A 15,990-nucleotide genomic window follows, 5' to 3' on the forward strand; every position below is an offset into this window, starting at 1 on the left:
AGTAAGAAAATGTTCCCCTTGTCATTCCGGAGGTAATGACGCAAACACATTTTCAGGTCCCCAAATTGCAGTTCCCTAAATTTTAGAATATGCTGCCATTGTATCTTTCTAGGTCATCTGACCCCCTTTGTACATTGCAGCCACACCCATAATTGAAATGTAGCCTTTGTAGCAAAGGATTCCACTTTGGCTAGTCAATGACCCCACTTTGGCTAACCATAGTCCTTGTCCAACCTTAGTGCTCTCTTGCCCTCAGGCCTGGACTCCCTCCGGACAGTTCCACACTAGCTATGCAATGTAGGGCAATTAGATTTCCCGAGGGGTGTTTCCAAAAAGTGAAAGTAAATAAATAATAAGAAAGAAATCAACAAAAAGGATAGATAGTAGTCACACGCTGGTGACACTGATAGTAGCATGGTCCATAGGCTTTTGAATAGTCGAAACAAGCCCCAAGATATAGCAGTGGATCTCCAAGGTTATCTGCTCGAGAAGAGACACTTGGTGAGAGATGTCCAAAAATTTAAAGTCATAATCTGCTAGGGTTTCCGTGGCAAGCATTTCTGGATACCGCACTCTGCTAGAAACTGCATATTGAAGAAAGATGTCTGAAGGCATGTAACTTCGGGCAAAATTTTTCTTGAAAGCTTGCCAAATCCTTGGAGTGTGCGCCTTGGTAGATATAGACTTCCACCACTGCATGGCATTTCTTTTGAGAAAAACAAGGGCTCGAAAAAAATTTCTTTGATCCTTCTCTTGCAAGTGATTTTTATGGCTTATGCCCTGTAAGACAGAGCGATGAACACGGGAGCGTGCCCGATGCAGAATGGAGTAAGGGTGGGAGTGGCTAATAAGTCCGGGGTCGGGGCATGAAGATTCTTTGACACACTTCCATGTAAACACTGGAAGTGCCAACTTGCTCTATCTGCTCTTTGGTAGGACCGCTATGCTTTCAAAAAAGCACATGCCTGAAACTCTGATACCACTGTCACGAGACGGGCACCACGCGTCGACAAAATAGACCAACTTTATGCACTTCAAATAACAACTGAACTGAAAGAGATGCACGACACACGAGACATGGAGTGGCGGAGTTCCACTCCAAGAGAGCATTGGCCCCAAACGTCGGTATTTCTTTATATTGCTTGAACTCAGTACGTCTTCCCCTGAAAGAGAGTCTATTCTTGTGGAGATGCCTTATAAGGTACTGCCTCTTGGATGTTACCTGGAATCCCGTCACATCACATTGGCACAGTGTTGTGAGCATACTAGAAGTTTTACATGCAAAGTCACTCAATGTCTGAGATTACGCTTTCCCTCACAGAATTTTGGAAACACTTTTGGTTGTTTGGAGTGCTTCCTGCTCTTCTTAGACCTCATAAGATCTTCTTCATCTGGGTATGCTTCTGGCTACTTTGGGGTATTTGGAACTTCAAAAAGCAGTTGATGTTTTGTCATCCTCAATGAGATATCTTTGCTACATTAAGGATCTTCTTGAGACAGAATTTACAATTCTCCTTTGACATCAATGAAATTACTTTGGACAATTTGGAGCTATTCTCCATGTTTTTCTAGAGCTTCACTTACGCATGCATACACTTAATGCATAGCCTTGCTCACTTGTATATACTTTTTTCTGTGGGCTTTCCCTCTCTCTCAGGTTTCCCACAAGCAATATAGCATACCAAAAAAAGAAGGTGTGTGTGTGTGTGTGTGTGTGTGTGTTGCAAGTACTTGTGGAGGCTGTAAAAATCTCTTTCCAAGTTTCAAGATAATGTGACTCTTTTCTTTTTCAAACGTTTCTGTATGTGTTTGGACTGAAGAGGCCAAGAATGTTTTTTGTTGTGATGTTTCAGGGAGAGGTGTCAAAGAATCACCTGCATCAACAATCCTGCAGGAACTAGCTCTGAAAAGGTGGCGATTTCCTGTAAATTCTATGTGCATCATGAATTTATAATGTATAGGTCTGCATGTTTTTGTTGCTCACGATTAACTGCTTTTCTGAGGTAGTGTTCATGTTGCATTGTGTATGTCTCTGTAGGCACTGACATGCTTCCAAATGATTGCCACTATGCTTAATTTTGAGAAATTCATCAAGTGATCCCACTATGCTTAATGTTGAGAAATTCACCCATTTTGTTTTTGATCAGTCAAAGGTCTAGATAGCTACAAAAGCAAGCAGACATTGTACCTTGGTGCCACAAAAAAGTAAGCACATCCCTCACTTGATGGTGGCTAGGAAAAACTTTTAGGTAGCTGGAAAAAGCAAGTAGCCCCCTTGCTTGTAGGTGGTCAGGAAACTTCGAGATAGCAGCAAAAAGCAACCAAACGACTTGCTTGTTGGATGGCTAGGAAGGTTCTAGGTAGCCACAGAAGCAAGTAGGCCCTTTGTTTGTTGTCTAGGTAGCTGCAAAACGCAAGCAAACCAAACTATTGAGTGCAAGTGAGCCCCTTGCCTATTCAGACGTCTATCTTCAGGGAGGCTGCAACACCTACATCTTGTCTCAGAGTAATGATATGGCACTATGCCGTATGGAAAACACACCAAGATTGGGTGAGATCTCACAGGAGCAGCTTGTATTGTTTCTATATCACAAGAGCACTTGTATGATGTTTCTATATCAGAAAGTTGGAAATACTGCGTTCAAGGGCCAATGATTTCCGAGGGGAACTGTGCCTCTCACGTGTCTCTTGCAGATGTTCTTTGGTAAAACCAGCTGGTCACTCGAGAAGGTACTGCTACAGTACCACAACTGAACTGCAAACACGAGACTGAACTTAAAGTAACACTCCAGTCAAGACCATAGAGGGGCTGAGTTCCCCTCAAAGGTAATGGCTCCTCAATAGGTGCTCTTTGCAGTATTTGTTTTTTAAATTGATGAACAATCGTGATGACAATTGGTCTGTGAGCCCACTCATACTGATCTGGATACAACTGGTCCAAAAGCGGTCGACAGGATTGAGCGTTTCAGTTTTATAGATAGGTTTTTTGATGCAAAGTATGTCACCAATATTGATCTAAGGTTAGGTAACCATCAGATACAGATCCATTCTCGGGACATCCACGTTTTGTACCCGATACAGGAGTTATGAATTCTTATGCTTACCTTATGGGTTAAAACCAACACTCCAGCCACTTTCCAACAGATGATGAATGATGCATCTTGTCTATATCTAGGAAAGTGGATTATCTAGGGGAGGCAAAAGTGGTGGCTTGCGAGGAACTTTTCCTCTTATAGCACGAGATTTCTGAATTCTTCATCGTGCTTTGGTGTGTCCGTTGTTTGTGATGGCTAGGCATGAGCAATGGAGGCAAATGGATTGTGATGTCCGACCAGAAGAAGTTTGTGTGGCCCTCAAATATAGGAAGCGTGGCAGATACGTTTCGTACAATGATTTGCATTCAAATTCTAATCAGTTCGATATCTTCTTATGGCTCTTTTGTGTCAGGCTACATTAGCATCACATGTTATTGATGGCTTTTTTGCAGTGTAACTGAGTTGTTCTTGCTGGCTACTGCCTTCATTATTTTTATGTGATTCGTGTCTTTTTCTTGACTGTGGTTTAGTTGTTACTTGTACTGCCAGTAATGAAGCAAATACAGCTCTCAGTCCTCTGAAGGCTACAATGTAAGCTCATCCATAAAGATGATAAGCTTGTTATGTTAATCAGGTTACAAAACGACGACGTTATGGAGCAGATCCTGTATTCCTTCTGCATTCTGAGGCCGAGGACCATCAGATTTCCTCCTTAGAATGTGAACACAAGCTGAAGGAAGCGATCACCAGTAGTTTGAACCAGACAAAGTCTCTACAGTCAGTAGAGCTGGAAGCATCTCTTTTAGGGGAGAGAGAGAGACTTCGAGCAATTTCTCATCTTTCACCAGAAGGTATTAATGCTTTTCCCCAATAATTACCATCTACATTCTAGGATTCTGTTGTTTCCTTTTTGTCTAGAATTCAGTCCTTTGTGCAATGGCATTGCTTGTTAAGTAGTTGTAGCATTAAAAGGGCTTAGCCATTATATGACACGTTCTTTGTCACCTTACACACCTAGTAATTTAAGAACACTGCTTTTTGGTCATGGAATCCTGTAATGTTCGTCTGCTCGTTTGTTACCAAGGTTTGTCCCTTCTCTAGATCATATCCCTTCCACATGAAATGTAAAAAAGTGACACTGTAGCAGACCAACTGAATGCTATGGCCAGCTACATTGCGCAACTATTATCCCCTAGACTTTCCTTAACTTACCTTGGCACTGAAGTAGTAGTAGCTTGTCCGTGTGGCACATAGAGCTCATGTGCATGTGACAATTGGCTCCTTCTCAACTTTCATTCCATTTTGTCTTCGACTGGCTCCTCTTGTGCTTCCTTATGGTCCATATTCAAATTAAGTTTCATTCCATTCTGTATTCGTCCCAAAATGGACCTAAGTTCCTCAATCCTTTCCCATGGCCAGGTATTTTACCAGGTATTTAACTGGGGTAGAGACAATTAATTGTAGCAGGTTATGCTGTCAACCAAAATGACCATTCCGCACAGAAGCTTGACTGGCAACAATAAACTAAAGAAGAGTGTATCTTTTGCTTGCTGCTCCCAATGCCTCGGCTGAGAAATCGATTGTGGGGATTTTTCTTTAGCCTCTTCATTTTCCCTTTACCATCCTCCTACATCACTTCCTTTGGACTTGTAGTGGTGCCCATTTACTCTCAATGTCGGCAGCCTTTCTTATTTGGTCAAAGTTTTCTATTTCAAGGGCGTTGCCTCTTCTCTGTGCCTCTCCATTTGCTTACCTTAACATTTTGTACAGCTTCCATGTGCGACTTGATCAGTGAAATCTCCACTTTAGTTATCATCACTTTGCGTTGGACGGTTCGTTGTTTTTTTGGCTCAATGCTCATTTTTGGTTCTCGAGATTTGTCAAGACTCCGGCATTTTCCTTCACAGCTTGTGAGCATCTGTTGTTGAAGGGGGGGTGTTAGAGCTTTATGTTCACCTTCTAGATGCTTTACATGCTCTTGGTTGTGGGTTGGCCATCCTTTCATCTTCCTCGTATGGATTCTAAGCACATATAGAGTTTGCACCAAGCATTTTATCCATTTTTCTCTTTTTTCTCTATTTGTGGATTTTTGGTGGTTGTTGGGTATCTTTAGAGGTTTTGTGCGACCGACCTCTGGCACACTTCATATAAGCTGCCAAGGTCCATTCATTTGGGTATCCATTGTAATTTGTATTGTATCACCATCTAAAGTTATTGAGTAGCCAGATTTACCATCCATTTCTCTCGTGTTCTCTCACGTGCCTTCTCTCTCTCTTCTGCTGCACATTCCGACAGAGCTAGCTGACCATGCTATGCCTCCCACGTGAAAATTATAGCTAGAAGAATGGAGGCCATTACATGAAAGAACTTGATACGTTGCACATTTGGCAATCTCAAAGACTATGTCTTTGGGTTTGCTCTAGGAGCCCAACCCTAGTGAACCCAAAGACTCATAACCTCCCGTCTCCTTCGATTGCCTCCTCAAGATTAGGGTCAAGGAGCCATTGTTACACGGTTGCTGCCAGGACTCTCTTCCTCCGAACAAAAGCTTTCGGGCCTCGGACTTAATTCCTCCTTCACCATCCATAATCCTTGGAGCCTATTCTAACTTGGCAAGAAGCTTGAAACTTTTTTTTTTCAAAAGTACACTCCCTTCTTCTCTTTTTTCTTTGGCTATCCCCAACCCCTCTTGGAATCCTCCCTCTCCTTCCACAACCCTTGGCCTAACCTTTAAGCGTATTTTCACTCTCTTGAAACCCCTCCTCTCTTCCATTGTCTCAAATCACTCTCTTCTTCCCACCCAATGAAAGAACCTTTATCCTCTCCTTCACTCTAGATAACCCAAAACCTTGCCCTTTCTTCCTCTTACCTAAGATCCATAAACCCATCCTCGTTGACCGTCCTATTTGCTCCTACAAAGGGTAAAATGCATCCAAATGGCTCCATGCACAACTCTATCTCGTGCTTTTGTTCAAAACCAAACACCTCAAATATTCCCATTGGCTCATATTATCCTTTTTCCTCCCACTTAGCTTCCACTTCTTTTCCTCCCAATGTTATCCTCTTCACTTTTGATGTTGAATCTCTCTACCCAAGCATCCCCAACTGTGAAGGCGTTTTTTCTCTTAAGTCCATTTGCTCCCTTCCCCTAAAGTTTATTTCATTTTGTCCTTGGCTTCTCTTATCCTCAACCATCAATACCTCTCCTTCAATGGGGAGTTTTGGCACCAAGTTAAAGGCACTGCAATGGGGTCTAATTTTGCGGTTGTTTATGCATGCCTCTTTCTTTGCTTTTTAGAAGAAGGCATGGATCTCCTATCTTCCCCTTCCCTTCTCTGCTTCAAGAGATTTGTGGATGATGCTTTTGACATTATGGCCCTCCTCCTAGTTTCAGCAAGCTCCTCCGAGACTATGGACACCCTCTCCAAGAACATATCAAAATCTCTCCTTTTACCTCTTCTTAGGAAGCTTTTATTTTGGACATTCATTTCTTCAAGGGTCCCTCTTTTGCTACTCATGGTATCCTCGATATCCATTGCCACCAAAAGGGCCTCAATTCCTACAACTATTTCCTTGGCAATCTTGGCATCCTACACACCAAAAGATTGCTTTTATTCTATTAGAGCTTAAAAGGTACATCATACGAGAAAGCTCCCTTTCGGACTTTATCTCTATATGTAACCTTTTCTTTGCTAGACTTAAGGGCAAAAGGTTATTGTTACAGGCTTGGACACTCCAAGCGAGAAATCAATAGCAACAGACGAACAAAAACTTCAAAATCTCTGAACTTTACACACACACACACACACACACACACACACACACACACACACACACACACACACACAGAGAGAGAGAGAGAGAGAGGAATGAAATGTTATATTAACGTCTTCAAAAGGCCAAAGTGACCTATGAGACCAGAAAGTTACAATGCGGTGTATTTGATACAAAGTCAGATTAACAAAATAGATTAAACTAGGATAACAAAATATAAATACTGCGGGATCCTAAACTAAGCAGTACAATGTGAAGACAATATGGGAGGGAAGTAGAGATCCATCTTCATTTGCACTCTAGACGACGAAGAAGTATCGCTTGAATCCTTTGCTGTAGCCTCCTTCGAAACTGTGTAGCTCCTCTTCTCCATCGGGGTCGTCTAGATCTCCCTAGCTCCAATGCTCGGTCTATGAGAATGCCAGTAGTGCGGGTAGACCTCTCCACCGTTGGCTGCTCCTTTGTCTGTTCTTCTGGGTGTACAATATCTAGTGTAAAGAAATCTGTGATCTGTCTCTGGGGATGTCTCTCTTCAGCTCTCCTCAATATAGTTTCTCTATGCCTGTGTAACTCAAGTAGATATAGCCCAAGACATCTTATCCTCATAACTCATGACCCTAGATAGAGGCCCAAAACCTTCTCTAAATAGACAATGAAAACGGCCTCGTATCTCATAGTACACTGTGCAATGACATATGTAATGTACTTCTGTCTCTGGCTCTAGATGGCATAAGCGGCATATCCTGCTATCTGCTGGTGTCCCCCTGAATCTACTAGTCTCAATCTCGAGCTGATGTGAGGACGTGAGTATCTGGCCAATGGCACAACGCAAACCATGAGAAAGATGCGTGTCCATATAGCTGGGTCAAATCACAAACCCATCCCCCATGAGGTGGAGAAGATGCTCTCTATAGAAAGCCATCTTCGTGTCCAACTCCTGTAACGGCTCTATCCATGTCCTCCTCGTGACCAGCTGAATCAGATCCTAACGAATGAGTCTATTAATCTCTACCTGTGTCAGAGACCTCAAGGGTGCCTGTAGAGAGTATTGAAAAGGAGGCAACCTGTCCATGGTCAAACCACGTGTCTGAAACCATGATGCCATCTGTGCATACTAGCATGATGTATCCCCATTAAGAGCTAATTGTCTGGAGGACTCTAGAGCCACCCTGGCATATCTGTCTCTGGTAGTATCCCACAAACTGTGTACAAAGGAGACTGATCTGGTAAGCACCTCAATCTCCATAGGGGGGGCAGCTAGTTCCACTCGAATGATATCATGCGGTACGGAAACCTTGGCTCTAATCAGCCGAGGGATCATAGATACCAGGGGCTTCTCCATACGCCTCCAACCATCTTGGCCTATAGAAGGTCCCCAAACCTGCACCCCATATAACATAGTAGAGGCAACCAAAGTATCAAAGAGCCATAACTTTGTCCTAGGTTCCTGGAACTGAACCTGCGAACACATCCTCTCCATTCCTCCCAGAGCCGCACCAGCTCTAGTTAGTCTAGTCTCTGCTGCTCTTCTCAAAGAAAATCTCGGCCCCAGGTAAGTGTATACTCCACAATCTCCTGACCATATTTGAAAGTAGGTACTGATCTCCTGACCCATTGCGGTGTGGTGTTAAACACCATAACCTTGGTTTTACCTAGATTTACACACAATCCACTATCCTCTGCAAAACTGCGTAGTGCATTCAAATGTTGTTGCATACCTTCTGGTGAGTCAGATATCAGCACAATATCATCAGCATATAGCAACAATGGGATCCACGTCCCTGCCAGTTGGGCACCCCTGTCACCCTCTCTGTCAATGTAATCGGACACCTCATCAACATACATACCAAATAGAGTAGGAGACAATGGGCAGCCTTGTTTCACTCCAATAGTAGAGTGAACTAAATCAGATACCCCTTCCGGAGTGCGTACATGTCCCACCACTGTTCTGTACAAAGCCATAATCCCCCAAATCAGCTCTATGGGCACCCCCATCTCCTGCAGTCCGCGCATCAATCGAGCTCTTGGTATCGTGTCAAATGCTTTGCGAAAATCCACAAAGCTACAATAGATCTGTCTCCCATGTGCTCTGCCCTCCTCAATGATGGCCCTAAGTGTCAGAATATGATCAAGAGTGGAGAAACCCCTCCTGAAGCCGCCGGCCCGACCCTTTGCTCGTACACCCTCGCCCTTTGCCCAATTACTCAAGTGTTGCTCCAGAATAGATGCATACAACCGTGCCAATGAGTGTCCAACCATAATAATGTGGTAGTTCCCAGGCTCTGTAGGGTCACCAGCCTTGCAGATGGGCACAATATTAGACAACCTCCAAGTCTCAGGTAATCCCTCACACATGGCACGATTGAACAACACTGCGAGAACCTCCATCAGCATATCCCTTGCATGTATAAAGTGCTCCGCTACTAGACCGTCGTGATCATATGCCTTCCCGTTCCTCATCCTGTCGATGGCCCTTTGTACCATCTCAGGTGTAAAGAAAGTGCTCGTAGCTGGGCAAGGCTTGGTAGGGTCTGGAAGGGGTTCCTATCCAGGAACCGTATATAATGATGTCGCATATTGGCCCCACACATTAGGTGAAGTAATCACTGGGGGAGGGGAGTGCTCATGGAAGAGTCGCCATGCCTCTTCTGAGTCCCTACTCAAGAACATCTGATATAAATCTCGCTCCATCTGAGCTAGGTCAGCTCGCTTCTTCCGTCGCACAAGGCGTCGGAAAGCAATCCGAGACTGTCTGTAAGTGATGACTCCTAAAAGAAGATCCCTTTGAAGCTGGGCTCTCATCTCTCTGCACTCCTCATCATACCAACTATTCTGGGGCATGCTCCCAAAATGTCGTCTCTTGCTCGGCTGAGTGTGTGGGTATGCCACTGATGCAGCCCCATGCAGTGTCTCAGTCAGTAGAGTGGTGCACTCCTCCACTGAGAGGCCTGTACCATTTGTGCCAACTGTGCCTTCCAATAGACGGTCCTAGATCTCCTCTGTATAGACGAAATCAGTCTCTGGTGTAAATGTATAGCGGGTGTGTGACCTGCCTCCTAATGTCTGGGTCGTACTATACTGAAATTTAACGGACAGTGTCAAGAGAGCATGATCTACTGCTATGCCCACTGGCCTGGCTCCCACTGTGAAATCCTGAATGCAGGAGACAAAGCTCGGTTGTGTCATAACAAAATCCACTGTACTGGCCCCATGTCTGTGTGGAAAGTATGTGAAACCGATTGCTTTGGGAAATCGTTGTAAGCCATTAAGTATGGCTAATCCATGTGTAGTCGTCATTTCCATGAGGTATCTCCCATACTCCGTCTGCTCTCTGTCATCTGAGCATCTGTCAAGTCCCAACTCACCCACATCCAACTCTCTAAGCATCTCATTTGAAGTGTCGTAGAAGACTGTCTGCGAGTTGCCCGTTCGGGCATTGAAGTCCCCTAGGAGAATGATATCACCATACCTAGAAAACTCCCATATGTCATCATCTATAATAGAGAAAGGCGACTGCCCTCTGGATGCAGCATACACGGATGTGCTGGGAGGAAAGTAACATATGGCAATATATAGGAATTGACCTGTGTCAGCTCTCAGTCTCACCCACATATATCTAGCATGATCATCTCTTCGTACAATATGCAGTAATAGTTGTAGTTCCTCTCTGAATAGCACTGCTTGTTGCTAATTGGACTATTTTCTTATTTTTAATGATTAATCTCTTTTTTAGGATATTTTATTGTGTGCACTAAGAAGTTAAAAGATTGTAGCTACAGGAACTGCCATCAAGAACGGACAACTCTGATGTGTCATTTGATGGGTGATGGTAAACATCGCGAAGGAGTTTCCGTAAGTTCGGTGGAAAGGGCCGGGTTACGAGTGCCTCTGATGCGTCACATGATGGGTGACGGGTGCATCAGTAAGGGGGCATCCCGTAGGCTAAGGAGGAAATCCGAACTGAGTAAGAAAATACGCGTAAGAACGCAAGCACAAGAATAAAGATGGATTCAATGAATCTTTTTACGAAAAGCAGGAACAGTCGCGGGAGGACAGATGTTTTCCCGCGAGGAGTCTGTGTCTGCATTGCATCTGTGTCGTGTCCTGCACCCGGGGACGCCTGGAATGTGTTCGTATAGCATTGTTTTCACTAACTAAGTGAGTTTTTAAAGTTTGAACAAGTTCACACTTTATTTTATTAAAGTGGCCGGTCACTTTTAAGTGACCAGGCTTTTATTAATAAAATAAAGCAAGCAAGGCCCTTAAAAAAAAAAGCCAGCGCTAAAACCTATGCAGGGGGGCTGAATTGCGATCTCTCTCTCTCCTCTCTCTAAAAAACGCAATTTTCTCTCTCCTCTCTCTAGGAGCGCCAAGCTCTGCTTTTGGACCCCTATTCCTGCCGGGTGTCAGACCCTATAAAAAGGGTAGCCAGCGTTTCAGTTTGGAGGAGCCGGAAGCAGCAAGAAGTGCAAGCGTTGGGATTCTGGAGCAGAGACTGGCAACGGAATTTGCAAGTGCTCGCGTGACGACTGAGTACGGAGGTTGATTCTCCGAGCAAGGAGCGACAGGTATAAGGTGTTGATACGCATTGAGAATTGCTGCTTTGTGTGGTTTGTTTTCCAGGAATCTCCCGTCTCACGGGAAGGCCCTTCACGGGAAGTACGGCTTCACGCCTAAGTCCCTTACGGGAAAGTACGGCTTCGTGCCTAAGTCCCTCACGAGAAGGAACGGCCTTGTGCCCAAGCCCTTTACGGGAAAGCATGACCTTCGGGTCTAAGACTACAGAATGGAGGGGTTTCCTCGGGTTCTCGTGCTTGTATAAGAATTCTCCTTGAATAAGAGAATACTCTTAACGGGGGGGGACCATCCCATCTTCTGGTCCCCAATACTGTGTCGATCTTCTCCCTTCTCTCATGTTTTCAAAGAATTATAATTTTCAGATTTTCTAAGTGCTCGTGTACGCTCCCGTTTTGTGACACTGCTACTCCTGAACCTCTACTCCCATGCTCAGATCTCACATTTGTCCTGTGAGCTGTCTCCCATCTGTATCCCATCACATGTGGCATTACTTGTCCAGGGGCTTGATGAGTCTCTGACAAGAATACAATATCCTTGTCTTTGAAACTGTCCTCAAATGCACCCACGTCCAACCTCATAGACCCATTACAATTCCAGGTAGCCATCTTCAATGTGGTCCCATAGGTCTCGCCCCGTCATGCAGTGCGCCGCTCTAAAATCACCACCTGCCCATCTCTATAAAAGGCTATCTTTCCCTTCTCCCTTGCCGCTGTAATCTCTGGCATTACCTCTCTCATATGTGCGAGCTGTGAGAGAGTCAGGTCATCCCCGAGGAAAATACCTGTCTTTTTGAGAGTAGGCCTCTTCCTCAAGAATTTCTTCTTCTCTTCCAACGAGGGGAAGTGTAGTATGAGAGCTCTCCCCTTTGAAGACTCTCCCGTGCCGTCACTTTTCTTACCTACCCTCCATGCCTTTGTGTGCAAAGGCTTCTCCATCCCCATCATGGAGGTAAGGCTTGTGACCTCTTTCTCCACATTGTTTATGTCCTTGAGACCGGTCACTCTCACATGTAGTGCTCGCATCTGCCTCCTTTGTTCCTCTTCGAGGGTCATGTTGATAAGCGTCGGTGTATAAGGGGTTTCTTGACCTTTCCCTTTCTTGGCGACCTCAATCCATTTTTCGGCCTCGTCCGCCTTTTTCTGTGTCCTTGTTATCATCTCCGCCCATGAAGATGTCTTTGCCACACTCAGTTTCTCTTTCTCTGTGATCATCCTAACCTGTTCATCTATTACCAAGGGCTGAAATTCGCCTTCCTCTAGTCCACTGCTTACTCTATCCGCAAGCTCCTGTTTAAGGGCAGAGACTTCTTTTTTAAGTGTTCGTATCTCGGCGTTTGGGTTCTCCTGTTTGAGGGCTGAGACTTTTTCTTTGAGTGTTTGTATTTCTGCGTTAAGGCTCTCTTTTTCCTTCTTCCATTGTGCGCCTTCATTGAAGACTATCTGAAGGAGGTGTGCCTTCTCCTTCCACCATCCTTCCATCTCTGTTTTCCACTCCTTCATTTCCCTCTCCATCTGCGCCATCCGCTTATTTGTGAGCATGAAGGTTGCCTTTGCACGCGACTTGCAAACATGTGAGACATTGACGGCTTCGTGTCCTGTGTCGGGTCCTGTGCAGGGGAGATTGGTTCCATGTTTTATTGTTCAAGAGATGTATTGGGCTCAATTACTCGCGGCCTATGCAACCAGCAAACACGCGGACCCCTACTGGGTTAGCTCACGGCGACAATTTCGCATCTGCTAGAGCCTCGCAGGCTCCCTGTATGTCTGACCTGTTGCCCCCTCGTGTACTCGTGAGGAGGACCTGCGCCACAGCCAAGTATGGGCGCCTCTGATAATCAGGAACAGCCTCTCGCTGTCCCTCTGTCTGGCTGTAAACAATAAGTCCCGCAACCCCCTGTGTAAGGTATCCGCAGGCAGCACTGCTCGCTGCTGAGTGTGCATTAACCAGCCCCTCACGCGACCCGTCTCTTCTGGAGCATGGAACCCAAGAGCAGCCCCCACTGTGGGACGGGCCTGCTGTCCCCGCACCTGCAACCTGTAAAGCTGAGGGCGCTGCCTAAGGTCTGCAACCCCGAAACCTGCTCTAGTGTGATGGCGTATCTGCTCACGGCCCCCAGAGAGAGAGAGAGAGAGAGAGAGAGAGAGAGAGAGAGAGACGGCACGGCGGAGTTCCGCGCCTAAAAGCAGTGGCCCCTAAGACTGGAGCCTCTTTCGGTATTTCTTTATTATTGCTCACAACAAAGTACAACTCCCGAGGGTCCTTTGCTCTCAGACTCTATGCCCAGATGCTCTGTAGAGTGAGGCCCAGGGGCTCTTATAAACAGTACAAGGGTTGCCCAAAAAGCGGAGCCCAAAAGCATCAATTCAAAAGCACTTTCCCCCAAAAGCATTTGCTCTCAAAAACTAGCGCTAGGCTCTCCAAAAGTAGCCAGCATAATTTGCGAAAATCCGTACAGCTTGCCACGTGGCAGCAGCAGTGCAAATCGCGGGAAAATCCGTATTGTCCTGCCACGTCATCGTACGGACTGCCACGTCATATGTTGATGAGTTGTCAGAGTACATTGACAGACTTGGAGATAGAGGAGCACAGCTATCAAATACTTGGATACCTATTGTTATATGCGGATGACATTGTGCTCATAGCTGACTCACCACAGGGATTGCAAAAGCAGCTTGATGCATTATGGACCTTTGCACATGATGCAGACATGTCCATAAATCTTGGCAAGACGAAGGTAATGATCTTTAGCACTACAACACAGTGGGTGGGGGCATCAGCACGGGCTCTCATGTATGGGTAGGAAGTGGTGAAGCATGTGGAGCCCTACACGTATTTGGGACTGCAATTCAGAGGGCCGTCCTTCTCCATGAGAGAGGCATTAGCAACGAGACTGACATGATTGCATGCAACATTAGGAGGCTTAGAGTGGATGTGCTCTCAGGTGCAGTTCCAAGAGCCCTGCACTAAGCTATGGCTTTTCAACACATTGGTAACCTTCACATTATTGTATGGGGTGCAGATTTGGGGCCCTAGCTTAGACCATCACACTCGAACTGGTCGGACCTATGATGGATGGAGGGCAATGGAGAGGCCTCTATTGACAGGTTGATCGGATGTAAGGCCACGGTTCCGCATGAGATTGTCAAAGTAGAGTTGGGGGCCACACCATTTGTGGCTGATTATGGGAGCTTCCACATCATTTATATGCCAGATTAATGTTTAAGTCACCACGAGACCTTGCTATGGAAGGAGACTCCTCATGTTGGTACGCACAGATGTCAGCTTGGTTTCGGATACATGGCTTCATTATGGATAGACCACCACCTTTTCAGTACTCATTGGATGCACCATGGCTTGCACTGACATGGTGAGAGATTAGCAAGACTATCAGATGGGATCTCACACAACTGACACGAGGAGGACATGGTTCTCTCCTACAGAGGAGCTAACAAAGAAAATGGCGTTCTACAGAGTCCATTTTTTCCACTCCTCTTAAGGATGGCTTCATCATACGGCCAAGCTACATGGATGAGCATCTTTCACATGGGGTTCGATATGCGATAGGTCAGTTACGTTCATCCTCACACCAGCTCTAGATAGATAGGCAGATAGAGATAGGAGCATACATATGTAGATGCCCAGTATATTACTAGATACTAGTATATTCCACTGTTTATTCAGAGAGGGTTTCGGTCCTCCTGCTGGAGCGATGGACTACATTGATTAGAGGTGTCTTGGGCTTTTTCCACTGGAGATAGGCAGACACAGAGAGACATTACTTCGGAATTCAGCTTTAATTGGAGTATCGATGGATAGGCAGGCTACCGATTTCTTCAGAGGGGGTCATCCTCAACACACACAAGGAGTCTACAGACCACACAGGGGACTCTCATAGATAGAGCTGCACAGATTAGCAGATCTAGACGATCACAAGTCCGTGGTAGATCACGTAGACGTCATATCTTTCATTGTTGGATCCAGGCCATCTTTGAGAGGCATAGAGCGGCTCCTACCAAGTTCTTCACAAAGGAGGAGATTGAGGACATGAGGCATAGGCCTATGAGAGATTCATGTGATGTCATTGTTGTGTAGGTTGTTTGGTATTTTGTTTAAGTCTTTTTCATGCCAGGATATGGATCATATGATCATGATGATGTAACGTCTTTTGGTCTCACAGATTTTTTAGGCCTGTTGAAGACGTAAATGTTCTTTTCTAGTTCTTTTGTACCCAGACATGGTATTAGATTCACTATTTTGTAACTGATTGGTCTCATAGGTCATTTTGGCCTTTTGAAGACGTTAATATAACATTTCATTTCATTTCATTTCATTTCTCTCTCTCTCTCTCTTTGGCATGTATGTGGAGAGGTTGCTGACTACATTGAGAGGGATGGTGATAGAGGAGCACAGTTGGCAGGACATGGATCCCACTACTATTATATGCTGATGATATTGTGCTGATTTTCGACTCCCCGGAGGGGATGCAGCGTCATTGAGATGCTTTGTACACACTTGCCCAGGATAGTGGATTGTCTGTTAACTTGGGGAAACCAAGGTTATGGTGTTCAACACCACACCACAGTGGGTCAGGAGGTCAGCACCT

General features: G+C 45.3%; 1 protein-coding gene across 1 annotated transcript in view; it reads left to right on the forward strand.

The window, feature by feature from the left end:
* Window positions 1-15,990, forward strand: part of LOC147417444 (uncharacterized) — a 97,319-nt gene that overhangs the window by 78,191 nt on the left and 3,138 nt on the right. The window contains exons 3-4 of the mRNA XM_086506437.1: window positions 1,854-1,911; window positions 3,670-3,886. Of these exons, the coding sequence (XP_086362563.1) occupies window positions 1,854-1,911; window positions 3,670-3,886 (275 nt within the window). The remainder of the gene's footprint in view (window positions 1-1,853; window positions 1,912-3,669; window positions 3,887-15,990) is intronic.

The sequence above is a fragment of the Adiantum capillus-veneris genome, chromosome 30 (assembly GCF_014529385.1).
Source record: "Adiantum capillus-veneris isolate H3 chromosome 30, ASM1452938v2, whole genome shotgun sequence".
Taxonomy (NCBI): domain Eukaryota; kingdom Viridiplantae; phylum Streptophyta; class Polypodiopsida; order Polypodiales; family Pteridaceae; genus Adiantum; species Adiantum capillus-veneris.